Below are 18848 nucleotides of genomic sequence, written 5' to 3' on the forward strand. Positions count from 1 at the left end.
TGAGTCAGCTGGTGGGAACCACTGGTGCCCTGGGAAAGAGGAAAATACAGCTGACAGGGAGGCTGACGACTCCGTTCAGCCACAGCTGAATGGAGACACTGTTCTTTCTGCCGGGGCAACTTCCAGAGCTGAGCCATCGTGTGAATCCAAATACGGCTCAAACCCCTCTATGGCACCTGCCCAAACCGGCAAGATGGCTGTCCCTACAAGTGGTAAGACTGGTCCAGACTCTCTCAGCAACTTTCTCTGTTTCATGCAGAGCAGTTTGCGGCCTAAAGTGCTGAGAGGTAGATTAATCCGTGCTGACAGCTGTGGAGAGCACCAGGGCCCAGTCCTTCTTCCTGAAAACACTTCCACTCTCTCAATAAGGGTGGGGGTAGGAGGGTCCTGCCAGAGTCCCTCCTTCTCCTGCCCGTATTTAGAATGCAGCACGTGAGCCTGCACACTGCTCCCAGCCCGCACTGAGTCAGCACCCTGGAGAGCTGCGCCCCACCCCCTTCCTAACCGGTGAGGTCAGCACAGATGCTGGCCTGCCTGGCCCCAGGACACACAGCGAGCAGGAACTGCAGCCCTGAGGCAACGCTCCTGAGAACCGAGCTGAAGTCATGCTGGTGGAGACTGTGGAAACCCAGGGAACAGGGCTCCTAAGAGCAGCTCTGCTGACAAAATCTCACGTGGACACTCAGATGGGTGTGACATTGTGCAGCACTTATTAGCAAATTGCTTCATAGATACTGAACTGCAATCTTCCGAAAGGGCAGCCATGGCAAGTCTCATGAAGTGTCACTTCCTATGTCCCGCTGGTGCCATTGTTCTTAAGCTCGGATGCTACGTCACCCAGAACTGCAGGCTCGGGGGAGTGGCCAAGCGTATAAACCGGAGGCACTCCTGTCTTAAGATGAAGTTAGACCACCTGCTCGGGTTCCAAGGAGGCAGCTCTCCCCCTGACCCGGCGCTGAGGTCAGAGCCAGTCTCTGCCTCGCTTGTCCAGGAGACACTGTGTGGCCTGACAGGCTCGGAGAGGGGCTTGGGCCGGAGGACAGCTCATAGTCCCACAGAAGAACCCCAGCCTCTGGCCTTGCTCCAGCCCGCTGGTTCTCAACAGCAGGGTGAAAAAGGAACCACTGGGGAGTTACCTAAAATGCAAATTTGGGGGCCCTACCAGACTTGGTTTAGGTCTGGGATGGGGCTGGGAATCACCCACCTGAAATGTGGGTGATTCTGTTACACACTGGAGTACATCCCCCTGTGGGAAAGGGGGGGCTATTAGATGCTCCCATGCTGTCAGAAGTCAGGGGCACCTCAGAGAGCTCCCCACGGGCAGCAAACGTCCAGCTCCCACTAAAGTGGTCTACGGACCCAGCTCCCAGCTGTCCTTCTCCCTGATGATCAGGAGGCAAAAGGAGTGTGGTTAGTCCCGCCTCCCTCCCGGACAGTTGAAAGCAGAGGGTGTACGACTCTCTGCTGGGCGTGTGTTCTGTGAGGAAGCACAGGAGGCAGGTGTCTCTGGTAGAAACATGGCCTGCATTCACTGGAGGTGGCCTAGGAGATGGGAGCCCCTGTGTCTGACCTCCAGAGTGGCGAGGCCTTTCCTTATCAAGCAGTGGACAGTGGACATTACTGGTGCTCAGGCTGCCGTGCTGTAGCCTCTACCTGATGTCCTGAAGGAGGGGAGGAATGTTCCCGGCACCTTGGTGTTTTCCTTATCCTTAGAGACTCGGCTACAAGTGAGGTTCTCTCCTATGGAAACGTCGGTGCCACAGTCCACCACGGCGGACAATAGGCTGTTGTGGAAACCTACCTGTAATGCATGACATCGTTGCTCTGGGAAAGTGACTCTGAACTCATATCTGATTGCAAGCAAACTTGGGGAACATCATCTGCCTGTGAGTTAGGGAGTGCTTGGGTGACTCAGCCCTTGAATATCTCTGAGGAGTTTGGGGCAAAGCCCAGGCCCACATTCCGAAGGTTGGGCATGAATGCACCCATAGGGACCTCAAGCAGCATCCTCATTAAGAGGCTCAGCCATCTTCGTACCACAGCCCAACGGGCAGGTTGTGCCAGGCTCTTGGTGGGTTCTGAGTCAAGGGCCCATGAATGAGTAGATTGTGAGGGCTGCTTGGCATCTTGATCGCTCCAGTGGGGTCCAATTTTCCTACCTACCAACCAGGAAGCCAAATGCCTTATTGCAGAGCTCTGGCCTGGAAGACAGAAAAGCCATTATCTTCAACGGCAGGAATGTTGCTTTTATCTTCACTGAGGGATCCAGTGAGCCCAGAGGACATTTTACTGGAAGATGTTTGCGGGTGAAAAACGCCCTAGGGAGAGGTTGCCCTGGGTTGTTTTCAACCCTGTCACAGAGTCAGTCCCAGCTCAGCCCATCGATGCTGAGTAGCATGACTTGCAGACCCACGCTATCCCATTCTGTTTGTGCTCAGGGCACAAATAACTGTTTAAAAGCACTTATGAATCAAATTCAATGTCCCTTACTCAAATTGGACATTTATGTGTGTTTGGAGACACATATCAACAACAAAAAAATCTTTTTTTTTTTTTTACAAGACGGGAGCACGAGGCGAGTTATCATAAAGAATTAAAAATAAAGTTTAAGCTTCAATAGAAAATTCTGTGAAATTGCAAAATGTCACCATTGCCAGATGGGAGGAGATGGGGGGATTCCGCACCCTTAGAGGTAAAAGTTGGTCATTTGCACACCTCGGAAGGTTGACTCAAGAGTCCTCCCAAACTGCCCGGCTGGTGTAACTCAGTGGTTGAGCATTGACCTATGACCCAGGAGGTCACGGTTCAATTCCTGGTCGGGGCCCATGCCCAGGTTGTGGGCTCGATCCCAGGTATGGGACGTGCAGGAGGCAGCCGTTCAATGATTTTCTCTTATCATTGATGTTTCTCTCTCTCTCCCCACTTCCTCTCTGAAATAAAAAAATATGTATATATATAATTTGTTTGTTTAAAAAGAGAGCTCTATCAAACTATTCCGGAGCCTCTCACCATAATACATAAACATTCAGAATCTGGAACGAACCATTAGGAAACTGTGGTCCCTTTGAACTCAACACCTATCTTCAGGAGGAGGACTGCACCCCAGGGTCCTCCCGTAAGGAAAGCCCTAAAGTAAGAGGGTAAAAAGAAAACTGCTTGAGACCCACTGGGAAAAGAAAAGGCTCTAACAGGCAAAGCCAGGTTCTAAATGTCACCGGGCAAGCAGCAACTCACAAGGACGGCATCTACGCTCTCACCCACGGGTGCCTGACCCAAGGCTATTCCTTTAACCATTTCCAGAAAAAGCAAGAGAGTAGCCAGGCCTAATACCTGATAGGAAACCCCAAGGTATGAAGTGGGTCTCACAGACGTCCCCCCTCCCCACCTTTCCTTTCAAAGAAGCATCAACCTTGCATTTGAAATAAAACCTCACCTTCCTCCCTCTCTGCTCATTCCTGAGGCCGCTCAGAAGTGAGCTGCGATTTCCCAATAGTGTCCTGAGCCAAAGCACACGAGGACACACAGCAGCAGATCCAGACTTGCCGGCCCCATGGAGATTACACAAAACTTGGCCCCAAACGTGGAATAATGTGAGCATGTACGAGGTGCTGAACATTCCACCGATGGCCTGCCTGTCAGCTGCATGCCTGCTTTCCCACAGGCCTGGCGCAAGGCTCTTGGTTAAACGCAGGTTCTCTGCTACTAAGGAGATACACCAACAGCCTACTTTTGGCTCTTGAACCTTTCGAGAACAAGACTTGTATTCCAACCCTCTCCTACCTCCTGCATCCTGCCTTCCTCTCCTGCCAGGGTTTCTCTCTCACACATACACCACACACACACACCAAGGAAAAAACACAATCCCATAAACAGGAACTTTATTTAAGTACGTGTTACGTAAAAGAACATATAAATGGACCTTTAAATACATCTTAATTGTTCATCTTAAACAATTTCATATAGAAACTTATTTACACTTCTCCATTATATACTTAAATTATTTTGTCCAAGCTTACTACCGATAAAAGGTAATAGAATGATCACCTGCTCATACAGATGCAAACACAGAAGTTGTCCACAGGGCTAAGTAAATTAAAACACCACTTCTCAGGAAAGTGGCTGAGTGGGTTTCAAAGCGACGACTCATTCTGGAGGTGTTTTGAGCAGGCCTTTGCGGGAGGCCTCTGCTGAGGAGATGCGGGGGGTTGGTTCTGAGAAGCTGATCCCAGGGCAGAGCTGGGTCCCTGGGTGTTTATGACTCTGACTGCTGAAGCTAGAAGGACCCCTGGAGACCATCATGGAGGCCATGCCCCCACTGCTGCAGACTGGGAAGCAGAGGCTTAGGGACAGGGAGTGGCTTGCCCAAGGTACTAGTATCAGCGATGGAACAGGGAGGGACTCGATCCCTGGTCCCTAGGGTCTCACCAGGAGTCCTGACCCCCTCTCTATCCACAAATCCACAAACTTTTGACCCCTTTCATCCATGTCCCATCCACCCATGGGCCCTATGTTTTGACCGCTGTGGTCTGCATGGTTAAATAAATGATTTCTCTGGCTTTTTGAGATGGTAGAAACAATTCAGGATTCCCATTAACCATCTCTGCAGAGCCCCGGAAATACCTACTCGGGGCTATTTCTGTAAGAGGTTTTGTGGTCAGGTGCCTAACTTCTTCTACTACAAAGTTTACCCTTTCAATTTAGCGGACTCATCGAAGTCGAGTTTCCAATTAATTTGGTTGGGAGGCAAAACTGTACGGGAGGGAGATTGTAACACATCTTATTTGCCTAAATCCGTCTCCCACTGTTGGATCTGAAATGAGGTTTCGCTAATAAGTGACCAAAAATTGGGGGGGGGGGCACAATTTTTAAAAAATAAAAAAGTTTCAAGAATTCCCCCATTTCCCAAGTAGTCTCAGAGGGAAATAGTGAAGTGGGAACCGGGTAGAAAAAAGTGTCCCCCACCCACACCTTTCCTCTGCACGAAGGCCTTTATTCCAAATTGTCCCTGATGATACAAATTCTCCTAACAGTTATTTTCTTTTTAGTCTGACTTTAAAAACTTGATTTGGTTTTTCTCAGGATTTCAAAACCACTATACCAAAGAATAGATGTCAACATTTGTAAGTTTTACTGTTGAGAGAGAGAGGTGGGGGGAGGGGAGAGAGAGAGAGAGAGAGAGAAGGAGGAATGGAGAGAGAGAGAGAGGGAGGGAGAGAGAGACTGACACTCTTCAGGTCACATGAGCAAAGAAGGCTGGGAGCAAAGAGAAGACGGAGAAGAAAGACTGGGAGACAGAACGGTTTTCCTCCCCTGTAACCAGAGCGAACACAAGCCGTAGCAGCCGTCACTCCGTTGTACAACAGAAACACAAATGCGAAGACGTGGGATGGGAGAGGTGTGATCTGCTGAGCAGCCCCATGACGTTCCATGAAAATATGGCACTTCTACACCCTGAAAGATCCAGCATTCTCCCAGGGGCTGCCTGCCACCCGTCCGCAGGGAGGCGCTCCCGGCAGCCACAGGCCCCCAAAACGCACGGCCCGCTGCCCACGGTGCCCACACGGAGCCATGGGAGCACCGGTCTCCACCCACCAGTCTCACGTTCCCTCCTGCTCACACGCAAACCCTCATCCCCAGTCAGGCAGGGAGAGGTGAGCCAGGAAGAGTCTCACGGACTCGGTGCAACCACAGGACGCCCAGGGCTCATGGCGAAGCCGAGTTGCCAGCAATGGTCGGTGTGCGGGCAGGTGGAACCCCGAGGCCAAGGACACGGGAAGATGAAAACATCTTCATACAAAGCAGTTTTTCTTCTGTCTTTTTTTCCCCATTCACTCTGCAAAAGGAACCAACTAAAACACTGGATTTTTATATTGAAAAATAAGCCTCTGATTTCTAAAAACTGGCCAGAATTCCTTGTTTACTTGTTGCGTACGAATGCCATCTCACACGCCCGAGTCTGTTTTGGCGTAGAGGTGCCTGTGCACACTTTGGGGGTGTGTGCGGGAGGTGCCGGTCCAGGACAGGGGTGCATGGGGACTCGACGGCAGGAGTCGGCGCTGCAGGTGGCAGCCCACAGGCCTCCCAGAGGGTACCTTCAGCGACAGGAGCACTAGCAGGTGGCACCGTCGATTCCCTTGATGTAGAAGAGTCACTCGGCGTTGGCCTTTCACAGCAGTCAGTCCGCATGACGTGCCAGGAGGTGAGGGGGTACAGGCACCCGTCACTTCCATAAGGGGTGGAGGATTTTCCCCAGTGTGGTCCGGCCGGAGTCTTTCTGCCTGAAGGAGGTCCTTTCTCCCGTCCCCCTGCCCTTCAGAGAGGCCTCCATGTTGGCACCGGGCCCCTCTGCTGGCTCAGGACACTTTTTGGGGGCCCGGGAGCTGTTGGCCCGCCGCAGGGTGCCGCTGTCCTTGGGGACCGCATCCTCAGAGCCACCCTTCATCCTCAGCTGCCGGTGGGAGACGGTCCGCGTGAGGCCGGGGGCCTTGGTCACCGGGAGAGAATCTGTTTTCATGAACCGAGATGAGGAGGCTACTGTGTTTCGGGCAAAGCCTGGGACCTGGGACGGGACACGGGGGACGCTGGGGGTTGGTGGAGGCGGCTTGGGCTCTTCTCCCGGGCTCTGGGGGTCCTGGGAATTGGAGCGGCAGATCTTATTTTCCTCGGGTTTCTGTCTGGGGACGTTCCGGAGGGGCTTGGCGCTGGGCTTCTTGAGGGAGCCCCTGGGCTGCAGGGCGGGCTCCTTGCCCGGCCGGGTGCCGCAGGAGCCGACCCTCCCTCGCAGCGGCCTCTGCTCCTGCTCCTCGGTCACCTCGGCGACCACCCCAGGCCCCTTCGAGGACCTCTTGGGTGACGTGTCCGAGGTGTCCTTCACAGAGTTCCGGCGTGACCACGGCTCCTGGGTGCCGCTGGGCGGCTCCCGAGGCGGCTGCTTCCAGCCGGAGGAGCCCCTGCTGGCCCTCGAGATGGGCACGACCTTGCGCATGCTCTCGCTCTCCGAGGAGGTCAAGGTCCGCACGGGCTTGGGCGCCGTCCCCTGGCCTCGCGGGACAGCCCCAGGCTTGGGGGCTCCCTGGGATGCCTCCTTGAGGGAGTTTCTCTTTGGTGTGGTCACTTCCTTCCCTTTGGAGGACCTGTCTCTGGAAAGGCCACCCCTGCAGCTGGGCCCGGTCTTTGCAGAAGCAGGAGCAGGGGTCTCCCCAGGGGGGCTGGAGAGAGGGTTGGAGGACACTTGGCTGCCATCCGCCTCCCCTGCCCCAGAGGACACAGAGCCATCCCCTTGGCCAGCCTCCCCCAGCTCCCCACCCCCAGACCTGGCATTGGTTTCCTCTGAGCAGTCCAAGGTCAGCGAGCAGTCGGTGGCATCTGAGAAGTAGAACAGAGGCCCAGGGTCTTTGTTCTCAGGGTTGATGCTGGGCTCGTCAGGGGCCACGCCGTCACCCTGCAGGGCGGCGCTGAGACTCTCCTGGGCACTGAGACTCTCCTGGGCGCTGAGACTCTCCTGGGCACCTGTATCCACAGGCGTCAGGCTACCGTTGCCAGCATCAATGCCAGCACCAATGCCAGCACCAGTGTCGCCTCCGAGGGGTTGCAGGCTCCCATCCCCCGGAGACGCCAGCTCCCCTGGACTGACGTTGGTCGGGCTCCGCTGGGGTGTCTCCTCTGGGTCCTTGGGACCCTGGACGTCGAACTGGGCCAGCCCGGTCACCAGCTCGTGCTCCTTAATTCCCAGAGCGAGTGGCGAGAGTGGAGGGGACCAGGGAGACGCCAGGCCCACAGGCTCGCTGTTCCTCTTCTGGAGCATGCTGAGCCCGCTACGCCGAGTTCGGAGCAAAACCGGAGCAGAGTCTTCCATCTGGGGGGCGAGGAGCTGGCCACAGGAAGCCGAGGGTGGGTCGGGGGCTCCCTCTTGGCCTGCAGAGGCCTGAGGTCTGTGTGTGAGGCCAGAGCCCTGGTCCCTCGGCTCCCCAGACTCCCTCCAGGCCGACGCGGGCCGGGCCTGCCGAGGGCTGCTCCGGGGCAAGCTGTTGAACTTGTTGGCCTCCTCAGGGCTGCCCACGGAGTTCTCCAGGAAGGTCAGCAGCTCCCGGTCAGCGGAGGCACCCAGGGAGAGGCGGGAGCGGCGGGTGTTGGGGCGTCGGCAGGAGGGGCTGATGGGCCTGCGGCGCAGGAAGGGGGGCAGGTCCTCCGCACCCTTCTTGCCCAGCTGCTCCACGTCATTCTCACTGCTGCTCCGGCCGAATCCCACCAGTTCCCCGGTCGCCCAGGAATGCCGCTTCTGCTCCAGCTCCTGCAGCCGCCGCAGCTGCCTCAGCTCCTGTACCTCCCGGTTGTGGTTGTCCTGAACGAGGGGTGGAGAGAAGCCCAAAGATGCATCAGACACCTGGGACCCCTGTGCCATTCCAGAGCCACCTACCCTGAGACCCCAGTGAGACACACATGGTGGAGGAGAGACTGGGCCACGGGCATCAAGGGGAGACTGTGCGTTTGCCCTTGTGTCGGGGGGCTGGGTTCTTCCAGAGCTACGTGGGGGTGACCAGAGGAGACACTACTTCTGGCCCCAAAAGTCTGTCTAAGGTTGTCATCAGATGCCTGGGCCTAACTTCCAGCTTTCGGGTCAAGGCACTGACCCCGCAGTGTGGGCTGTGACTCCACTTATACCTGTGACCTCAACTCCAAGGAAACCCCATGTGGTCCTTGCATGGACACACACACACACACACACACACACACACACACACTCACTCCTGTGCAGCACATTCTACCTAGTGGGGGTATGGATGCATAAATGATGTACACCCAAGATATTACGAGAGGCTTTTCAAATCTCTGTTCTCTGGCTGCTCCCTGGTAGAAAAAAAACCACACACACAAAAACAAACAAACACCAGAAATGCCAGGGTGGCTCGGTCCCTTGTGCCCCATGCCCTTCCCACAACCAGAGAGAAGGATTTGCCTTACAAATCCTCCGCCTTCCACCCTGCTCCGAGTGGCCAGTCCTCTGGGACTGAACAAATGCACACAACCAAGCACACTTTACTGCCTGGCTGTGCACTTTGAATGTACTCCTGTCATGGAAATATGTGGAAATCACCACCCAAATCTGTTATCGGTAGCACATTTTACTTGAAGGTCCATTTCTGCAAACAGACATTCCTGTCCAAGTGTCTGGGAGGCTCTGGCTCCAGCTGGCTGCCAGTGCCGGGGGAGGGGCCAGCTCTTGCTCTCGGGGCGGCTGGGCTTGAGAGCATCACACAGGTGCCCCCGAGAGCCTATAGGATTCCAACTGGGAGTGAGGGCCTCAGCAAGAGCCAATCTGGCACCTACCACCCACCACCGCTTCCCCTGCTGAGCTCACTGCTGGGAAAAGGGAGCGTAAACGTGGCCAGAGGCTGAGCCTCCTTTGCTTAGCTGGACGGAGGACGGAGGGACCGAGAAATCAAGGAACTCTGGTCTATTCACTTCTGGCTGGAGAGAAACTGGACCAGCCCCTCCAAGAAACTCAGCTACGGGCAAATCTGCTTTTGAAATATAGAGGAAGAGATGGTGTACATGTATTAGGTTTCTCATCACCACCAGAAAGGAAGGGAGGTGAGGTGCTTTGTTTTTCATTGAAATGAAAGTTTTATTTACAAAGCCAAGCAACCCAGAGAGTTTTCTGGCTTCTGCAATGAGCTCAGAGATGACTGGAATTGATGGCTGAAGGGCAAGGTGGACTCAGACAGCAGAGCACCCTCCCTAGATATCTGAGCGTTTCCAAGTCGGCTCTGGCCAAGGACAGACTGGTTCCCATGGCACCAACCCCTGGCGACGGCCATGGGGCTGGAAACAGTGACAGAGGGCTCTATGGTCAGCCCACTGCGACCAAGGTCTCCTGGCAAAGGATATGTTCTCCTGGGGAGGGGCTGAGAAAGACTTTCAGGATCTTTGAAGATACTTTTCAATATGGTGACTGCCATCATAAATAAATCTTACTAACAAAATGCTTTTAGGGCATTAAAGTAGGTAATGTTCTGAGCCTCAGAGTTGCAGATGTTGGCACCTACCACCCACCACCGCTGTCCCCACATGCTGGGCACCTGATGATACGGAAGCGTTCGGGCCTGGGGTGGCAGAACCACTTCCTCCTCATCCTGACCGAGAGCCTGGCGCCCGACCTTCCTGAACCCCCATAAATGCTCAACCATCTCCTTGCCATGGGCAGAGAGCTGGCTGGGTCTGGAAGAAGAAAAATACAAATCCGAACCACTCAAAAAATACAGAGATGCCATCTGCCGTACCTTAACTGCTTTGCTGAATTTGGTGCAAAAGTCTCGAAATATCTGAAGGCACTCATCCAGTTTCATGGTTTCTTTGTCTTCGCAGAAAAAATCTATGAGGGTGTGGGCCTCGTCCTGGAGCTCCCGTTTCCAGTGTTCTAGTTTGGTCAGCTTTTCTACAGCAAACTGCGGGCAGACAGACAAGCACACGCTGAGGCAAGCAGTCGGCGGGCAGGCTGGTGCCCAGGGGAGGGGTGCTCCCGGGTTCAGTTTCAGGTCTCGGAAAAGGGAAGGCTTATTGCGAGTCCAATGTGCTCAGAGCCAAAAGGACAATAATTCAACCCAAACAAAACCTTCGGGGAAGCAAGGTGAGCTCCTGGCTGAGGCCTAGGAGCAACAGAAGCGATGGAAGGGCCTTCACCTGTAGAATGTCACCAATGAAACATTCACCTTCAATGTCACTGAAAAAGTGACACAGGTGTACACTTGATTTTATTAATATTTATATAAATACTAATATTCATATTCTGTATGTTCTTCCTTCTCTTAAAACTGGGTGTTATACTGGCCAGGTTTACTTTAGGGCCCTAGAAGTCACTGTCCTATCAATGAGTTGTCCTGTTGGCAGGGAAGTTAAACTTAATTCCAAATGAGCCATGTCAGGGTCAGGGTCACCCCTCAAGACTGAAGCCCTCGTGCCTTGACCAAGGTCCCAGCAAAGGCTTCCTAGCCAGGGGTGCTCATCTACATCAGCTGGGGTGCTGGGTCTACAGTCCATGCCACTGAGTAGCTGTGGGGTGCACCCAGCCTGCATATCTTATGAAAACTTCCCCAGGAAATGGTGATAGGTAGCCACGGTTAGGAATTTCTGCCTGTACAAATCCATCCTCTTTACTTCTCCACGGTCTCCAAATTCTTCTAGGACAAAGTCTCCAGGGCCCCTACAGGTTCAGGCTACTGCCTCAACCAAGAAGTGGGAGGGAAAGAAGCTTGCTTTCCTCCAATGAACTCCAACCCTTTCAGGAAGGGATCTGCTGGGGCCAAGTGGGCACAGCCACACTCCCTGATGCGGCTCAGGGACAACAAAGGTTGAGCTGAAATGAGGAAGCAGAGTGCTCCGAGGAGCCAGCCCCCTGGGCACTGAGTACGGGGACCACATGAAGCCTCATGCGGCTTTCTTTCCCACTGGGTTACAAGGCTTATATGAAGAAGGGACGTACGGAGTTATTACTTTATGAAATCATGTGTATCATGTTTTCATAAAGATGTATTTGGAGACTTCTTCGCGTGGGGGACAGGCCTGGGAAATGGTGAAGACACAGGCTTGCCCTCCCGTGAGGAGTGGAAGCCCTGCTTGGACCTGCTTGGAGCTACGGAACCTAGAGACAAGTTCTGAGAAGACGCGTCCCCTCTCACTCGCTCCAACACACTCTCCCCCTGAAAAGCCCTCTTCCTACACCAAACACACTCAAGAGGATGCAGGAAACCAAAACTATTTAGGAGACCAAATACCAGAGAAAGTAACCATCTGCGCCAGCAGCCCAAGGCAGTGTGTGCACTCACGGTGTATTTTTCTCTATGGAGAGAAGGGTATTAACGAAAGGATATACCCCTGCCTGTCATTCTTCCACAGAAGGGAAGATGGATGCCAGCCAAGAACAGCTCAACTGCAGTTAAACAGGACTCTTGACAAGAATCTACACAGGCATTTACCGCACCTCATAGGCCGCATCCTTGGAGTGTGAGGGGACCGAGAGGACTCGGGGAAGGAACGACGCCAGTGCACCGCAGTCACCCTCAGGACTTGGGAAAGTGAAATAGTCCAAATATGGGTCTGACAAGTCACCACGCTCAGAGTCATTACTTCCTGAACCCTGCCCACATGATCAGGGCCGGGAACAAAAGAGTCCAAAGCCACACTGGCAAAACGTGAATGACAACAGGTTAGCAGTGTAGCAAACTCCACTTTCCATCTCTAACTTGTCTGCTCTGGAGCCAAGTTCCAAACCAGTTTACTTGGTTTTTCACACACCCAAAAGGTCAAAAGTCCCAAAGAGATCTGCAAAACGGTGGTCCTGTCATTTTTTTCTGCTCCAAAATCTCCAGCGACTCCCCAGGGCTTAGAGCACAAAAGGCCGGAGTTTTCAGACTGGCCTTCCAAGCCCTTGCTGGCCTGACCCTAACCTACCCTCAAAAATTGTACCCCCCTCTTTAAAGAAATTGCATTTTAAAAAAATAAATAGCTGGGTGGAACATTTTTATTTACAGAGCTAAAAATGACCGCCAGGAAGAAGCGTTTAGAGTTAAAACAAGTTTGCCTTAAGACAGAGGTGCAGTTAAGAAAGAGCTGCTTTTCACGGAAGACCTTTCTGTCCGGCTATTTGGCATACGACACTAATGTTTAATACAAGAACTGAGGAACGAGGCAACCGGAACTCTCATGTCCTGCACGTGGGCCTTCTCCTTGACTTTTGGGATTGGCTTCCGTTGCCTGAATGTGCTCCCTGCTGAGCGTTTTCCTACCCACTGGCAGGTGTCTCTGTGCTGCAGTTTGCTTTGTCCTTACACTTTGAGAAAAATCTGTGGACTTGTAAGGGGAAAATCAGAGCCTGCTTACATTTCAAAGAAAGCACAGACCCCGTGTTTAATAATAAAAAATAAAATCCCAACCGAGCCAAACGAAATCAACTGTTTGCAGATGGAAGCTGAGGCGCATCATATTTGCAGCTTCATTACGCGCACACGGGTCACGGCTTCGCTTGGAACAAGCCTCCGGAGCACAGTGTTTCTTCCCGGTGCCAAGGGCAGCCCGGGCACCTGGATTCCACCTCGCGAATCTAAAGCACTGACATTTAAGGCAGCACACCACTTCCCTGAAGGTTGGGAGCATGAAAAGGTGCCACGTTTTCCTTTTAATGAGGACGATAAACGAAGTATGTCAGACTGTGTGATGAGTGAGTCACAGTGAGCTGTCACAAACAGGTCCACTCTGCTGTTTTCTGTTGTTATTCCGAGCAGCTCCTGGCACACCCTGTTTGGGCTGATGAATTTCGGGTGGTGATAGGCACAGCGACCGTGTTCTCCTGCTCTTAACATAAAACATGCCAAAACGCAGCCTGTGCCTTTAGTAAACACAAGCGAAGGGACAACAGTCCAGGTTCTCAGGTTATCTTTACGATTTCTGTGGGACTTCGTGGTTCTGTTACTCACCAGTTTGACCGGGAGTCGGGAATCCCAAAACCACGACTTACAACCGCAACTTGAGTTGCCAGGGTAAGTGAGCACCCTCACCTGATACCATTTCACATCGAGCAGTGATACACAGAGGCCCGCTCCCTAACAATTAGCTGAGGCAGTTTAGGCCACATTCAGTATCTTCTGCTCAAAAACAATCCAGCCAGGAATGGGCACTGACCTAAGACACGCCCTTTACTGACTGGGGGGAAATATGAATGGGAACCTGTTGCTTCCCTGAACACGCCCATGCACACGCACCCCGCCCCGGGAAGCTGCTGAACGACGAAATGAGAGGCACTGACTTGCTTCACCCACAGACCTGAAGGAACTCTTCCATCTGCTGACGGAGCTCATCATCCCGCCGGATGTTTTCCTTCAGCGACCGTGTCCTGACAGACAGCGAGTGCAGCTCTGCCTCCGTGTTATCCAGAGACAACCTGGGAGAAGAAAGGGGACAGCGGGCAGTTGGCAACGGGGAAGCCATGTGTCACGTGGGTACATCAACCCAGTCTAACTGCTGGTCAATCTTAGAAACAGAAGGGCAGACACACCTGAAGCTAATACAAAACACTGAATGTAAAGAAAAAAAGCAACACAAATTGACTATCACATATCAGTTCGAACGCAGAAGCAGTTGTAAGGGTCCAACTATTAAGTGAAGACATTAAAGAAATTTGTAAAAAAGCAAACAAACCAAATAGAAGGGGAGGGAGCCACTGCGAATACATTAACCTACCCCTGTATTTAGAGTTTCCTCCTATATTTTTTACTTATTTATTACTTAATTTTTTTCGGTGGCACTCTTACAGATGTCCCCATCTCCCCCACCTCCACCCCGGTTTTGCCCACCTCCACCCAGTCCCCCCCCTCACCCCCTTTTGGCCATCATCACAATGTTGTCTGTGTCTATGGGTTGTGCATACATGTTCTTTGGCTAATCCCTTCACCTTTCATCCAATCCCCCCACTCCCCTGCCCTCTGACAGCTGTCGGTCTGCATATGTTGTTGCTTATGTTGTTTTTTGAAGAGGAGATTCTTTCCTAAAGACACACACTGGCTCAAAGAAAACAGGCTGTAATGTACGTAACTGTTCTTGCTGGTGAGATAACCAAAACCATGGGGCTTGTCTGAACACCTTTATGCAATAAGCATTGGAAAACTAAAAGCTAGCAGGACTCAGATGCATTTTCCTCTGGCCACTAAACACAAACACAGAAGTTCTAACTCATGAATAGCAAGGCAGCGTGTGCTGATAATCCTGACATTAAGGGTAATACGGAGCTACTGAGCGGACATCATGTGGCTGGCCACTGACAGACAGGGAAAGCGCTCTATTTTACAGAAAACTAATAATCATGCAAAGGCTTTTGTTATTTACTGTAGATCAAATCCAGATCGGTAGGGCAGAAATGATGTTTTTGTCACCCGGTAAAGTAAACACAGACGACCATTAAAATCAATTAGCAAATTCATATAGTAGGATGCCTTCATGCTGCCATTGGTTGGAGTGTCATCCCATACACCAAAAGGCTGTGGGTTCAATTCCTGGTCAGGGCACACCCCTAGGTTGTGAGTTCGATCTCTAGTCAGGGCACATATGGGAGGCAACTGAACAGTGTTTCTCTCTCTCAATCCCTTCCTCTCTCTAAAATCCATTAAAAGAACAATAACATATCCTTGGGTAAAGATTAAAATAAAAAAAGTAATGGTTATTTCTCTGTTTCTCTCTTAGTAACATTTCTATACCAGTCGGAGGAATAAATATTCCCATACAGATTCCTTCAAGTAATTCAAAACGAAAACAGTTTATATCTTATAAGAAAGATGCTCATTCTTTTGGGGGAATAATCTGGCGATCTGTAAACATGAACTACGAACTGTTCACACTTTGGACTGTCTGATCATCCCACTTTGGGAAAGGTGTCATCTGTGGCTAGATGTTCACAGTCATCACAGAGACACTGGCCAACGACAGGGCTTGGCCTGCAGAGCTGTGGTTCATGTGCTTATGCATGTGGTTTGCGTCCTAACTGGATATAGTCACTCAGATAATGAGTCTATGCAATAAAGACTATTGCAAATAAATCAGTGAATGAGGCGGATTAAGGGGTGGGCTGAAGCCAGATTACAAGAGGTGACGTGGGTATAGGCATCTCTTCCCAACTGTGCTTTAGTAACACCACATTGGTACCTTGAAATCAGCCGTGATAGTAGTATTTACACCATGGAAATCGACAAATAATACAAATCAGACCTTTTTTCTCCCCTAAAAAGCTAGTTTTTGAACATTTACTGCTTTGATGCAGGGATGTGTACTGTAAATTTGAAAACACAGAACTTGAGCTAGCATGTAGACACAGATTAGAGCTACATTAAAACACATGACTACATTAGGAACAGAAGCAAATTAAAGTGTTAGACATGGAGCTCCATGCTTGGTAGATACTTTCTCTGTAAAGCCGAGTGACTAATTTAAGACAAAATCCTTTCACAGCCCTTGGTATGGTTCCAACTTCTAATGTAATAGAAAATAAATGTACCATGTTAGATTCTACCACGAAAACAGTGATGGATGGCCCTGCCAGTGTGACTGACAATATACCAGCTCCCAAGGTAATAGGCTGTGTTGTTTGAACTCTATCTTTTGGGTGTGGAGGGAGTTGAAGTTCTTAATCCCTGTTTTTTTTTACACAGATGATATTCATTAGAATAGATGGCAATAGGTCTTTTTTAGATTAAAAAACTAAGGATTAATTTTTCAAAACCCCCAAATTCCAAAGGTGTACACACACACACACACCTCTGTAAGCAAATGAAAAGAAGGTCTGAAAGTTCAACAAGACAAAACTTTTAAAAGTTCACACTTGAATCCAGAAGTTATAAAACAGTCATCAGTTTTCATAAGAAGGCAGTTGAAAAAACACACAACCTTAAATCTTCACAATTCACTTTCAGTCTTTCTTGCTTACCTAGCAGCCTCCTGAACATGATGTAATTTTTCAGAAAAGTTTAGAAGAATGGCATCATTCTTTTGGGCTTCCTGAAACAAAACCAGAATTTGGTCTCACTATAAAGATGGAACTGGAAGGAAATCATTTGCCCAGGCTTAAAGGAACCTTAAAATCACTTTTCCCGTTTTTCACCTTTGATGCATTCAAAGCCATTCACTGAGACAGTAGCTCCGATGTTCCTAGCAAGATCTACCAGAATGCCAGGACTCTCACCATACATCTAACTTCCTGAGCAACTGATGCTGACATGAAACATAAGTAATGTGCCTGAAAACTCAGGGGAAGGAGGTGGTGCCTTAGCAGGGCCCATCGTCTCTCAGAGAATCCAATATCTCCTGTTTAAATACCACCCATACCTGTGAGTGTGCCTTTGAATGACCGAGATACCTTCAGCAGTTAAACCAGTTTGCAACCTGAGTTTAATCAGAAGGTGCCCAAGCCATGGAGACTCTGGATTCTTCACCTGTTCACAGAGTACGAGGAAGACTATACAAGGGACCAATGAACAACTCGGGAAACTTCCCCACATGGCAGGGACGCAGGACACACCTGGATACACGGATCTAAAAGGGCTGCCAGAGAGTCCCTCCCAGCAAGACACCTGGGGGGAGGAACCTATTTTCTGGTTTTAATGTCCTGCAAATTAGCTTTTATATTAGTCCTAAGGTCAACATGGCCTCCACCTTCGGAAGACTATAGTAATAATTGAGAGCTTACTATATGGAATTACCTCTGTGAGCCCTCACAGTTACCTGGTTTTGAGGTATCACTATCCCCATCACTGGATGAAGAGATCCAGGGTCTTAGGTTTAAATAACTAAGTGGTTGGGCATCCACCTATGAACCAGAAGGTCACGGTTCAATTCCTGGTCACATGCCTGGGTTACAGGCTCAATCCCCAGTGTGGGGTGTGCAGGAGGCAGCTAATCAATGGTTCTCTCTCATCACTGATGTCTCTCTCTCTCTCTCTCTCTCTCTCTCTCTCTCTCTCTCTCTCTCTCTCTCTCTCTTTCTCTCTCTCCCTTCCTCTCCGAAGTCAATAAAAATATATTTTTAAAAAATAATAAATGACTTGTCTGAGGGATTACAGCTCATAAATGACAAATCAAACTCTTTCAGTTCTGCCAACTCTCTCAGTTCTGCCCCATCTGAAGCTCACACTTGAAATAATCACATGACAGCTTCCTCCCCAGGCTAAAGCTACGTCGTCGCTGTATTTGCTGTCAAAACAACAAGGCCTTGCAATGAAGGAAAGACAAACCGGAACAATTCGTTACTTGAGATAATTTAACAACAAAGAGATAATTGTGCTGGGCTGATTTTTCACTTTGTAACTAGTTCCTTTGGCATCACATCGACCCAGTCAAAAATGGAAGTGATGGCTCAGTTGGTTGGAGCGTCCTCCCATGCACCCGGGGGTTCGATTCCCGGTCAGGGCACATGCCCAGGTTCCAGGTTCAATCCCCGGTCAGGGTGTGTGCAGGAGGCAACCGATCGATGTTTCTCCCTCACATCCAGTGTTTCTCTTTCTCCCTTCCTCTCTCTAAGTCAATATTTTTAAAAATGGAAGAGATAGGCAGGGTTCTGAGTCTAATCCCTGGGCTCACGGCAAGGCACGCTAACCCACACTTCACAAAGGAAAAAGATGGAAGTGATCTTTGTAATTGCTCTGATTCTCTCACGGTTTACACAAAACTGGTAAAAAATCTAGTCAATTCAACATTAGAAATGTTTCAACATCCATCCCTGTGGCCGTCACTCTGATTCTCAACTCTTCCAAACAATGAATTCGTGCCAACTGCCACTAAGAGGTACCCCTCGTTCTAGCTCTTGCTCCACTCCAACCCATCCTCCACACTTTCCTCACAACAAAACAAAAAGCCATTATGCACACACATCTCAGTTGGCTCCCCACGGCTAAAGCAAGCAATCCACATTTCTCAGCTTTAGGATCCAAATCCTTCATTATCTGTCTTCATCAACCCTTCGCCTCACTCCCCAGACCCCTGCCCTCCCCTCCAGTCCGAGGACCGTGGGCGCAGCTCAGCTCACGTACTTGCAGACAGTGCTTCCGCACAGAGAACCTTCTTGGGACCCACCATGCCCTTTCCTGAATCTGACGCCACCTTAGACCTGGGAAAACCGTCACGGCCAGCATGGGGATCCACCACATTCTCTCTCCATAACAACCACTTCCATACCTGTGCAACAAAGTGCAAAAGGTTCATCCCAGGTTTGTTTGCTTTGGTGTCTGCCAATTTGAGCAAAGAAGACAGCTTAAATCCTACTGCATTGCCGGCATACCCTCCCTAAAGAAGACAAATCAAAAGAAAAAAACCAT

At 50.7% G+C, this 18848-nt stretch overlaps 1 protein-coding gene across 2 annotated transcripts in view; it reads right to left on the minus strand.

Moving 5' to 3' along the window:
* Window positions 1-6220: 6220 nt before the first annotated feature.
* Window positions 6221-18848, minus strand: part of FHDC1 (FH2 domain containing 1) — a gene marked incomplete at both ends in the record, with an annotated part of 29944 nt that continues 17316 nt past the window's right edge. Inside the window, 6 exons of one of the 2 annotated variants that reach the window (XM_081093286.1) lie at window positions 6221-7417; window positions 7520-8341; window positions 10281-10445; window positions 13816-13933; window positions 16466-16536; window positions 18709-18816. In XM_081093286.1, the coding sequence (XP_080949412.1) occupies window positions 6221-7417; window positions 7520-8341; window positions 10281-10445; window positions 13816-13933; window positions 16466-16536; window positions 18709-18816 (2481 nt within the window). Of the gene's footprint in view, window positions 8342-10280; window positions 10446-13815; window positions 13934-16465; window positions 16537-18708; window positions 18817-18848 lie in introns of both variants that reach the window. The other variant, XM_081093287.1, reaches the window with a different exon arrangement.

This window comes from Myotis nattereri (assembly GCF_964212035.1).
Source record: "Myotis nattereri genome assembly, chromosome: 5".
Lineage (NCBI taxonomy): Eukaryota > Metazoa > Chordata > Mammalia > Chiroptera > Vespertilionidae > Myotis > Myotis nattereri.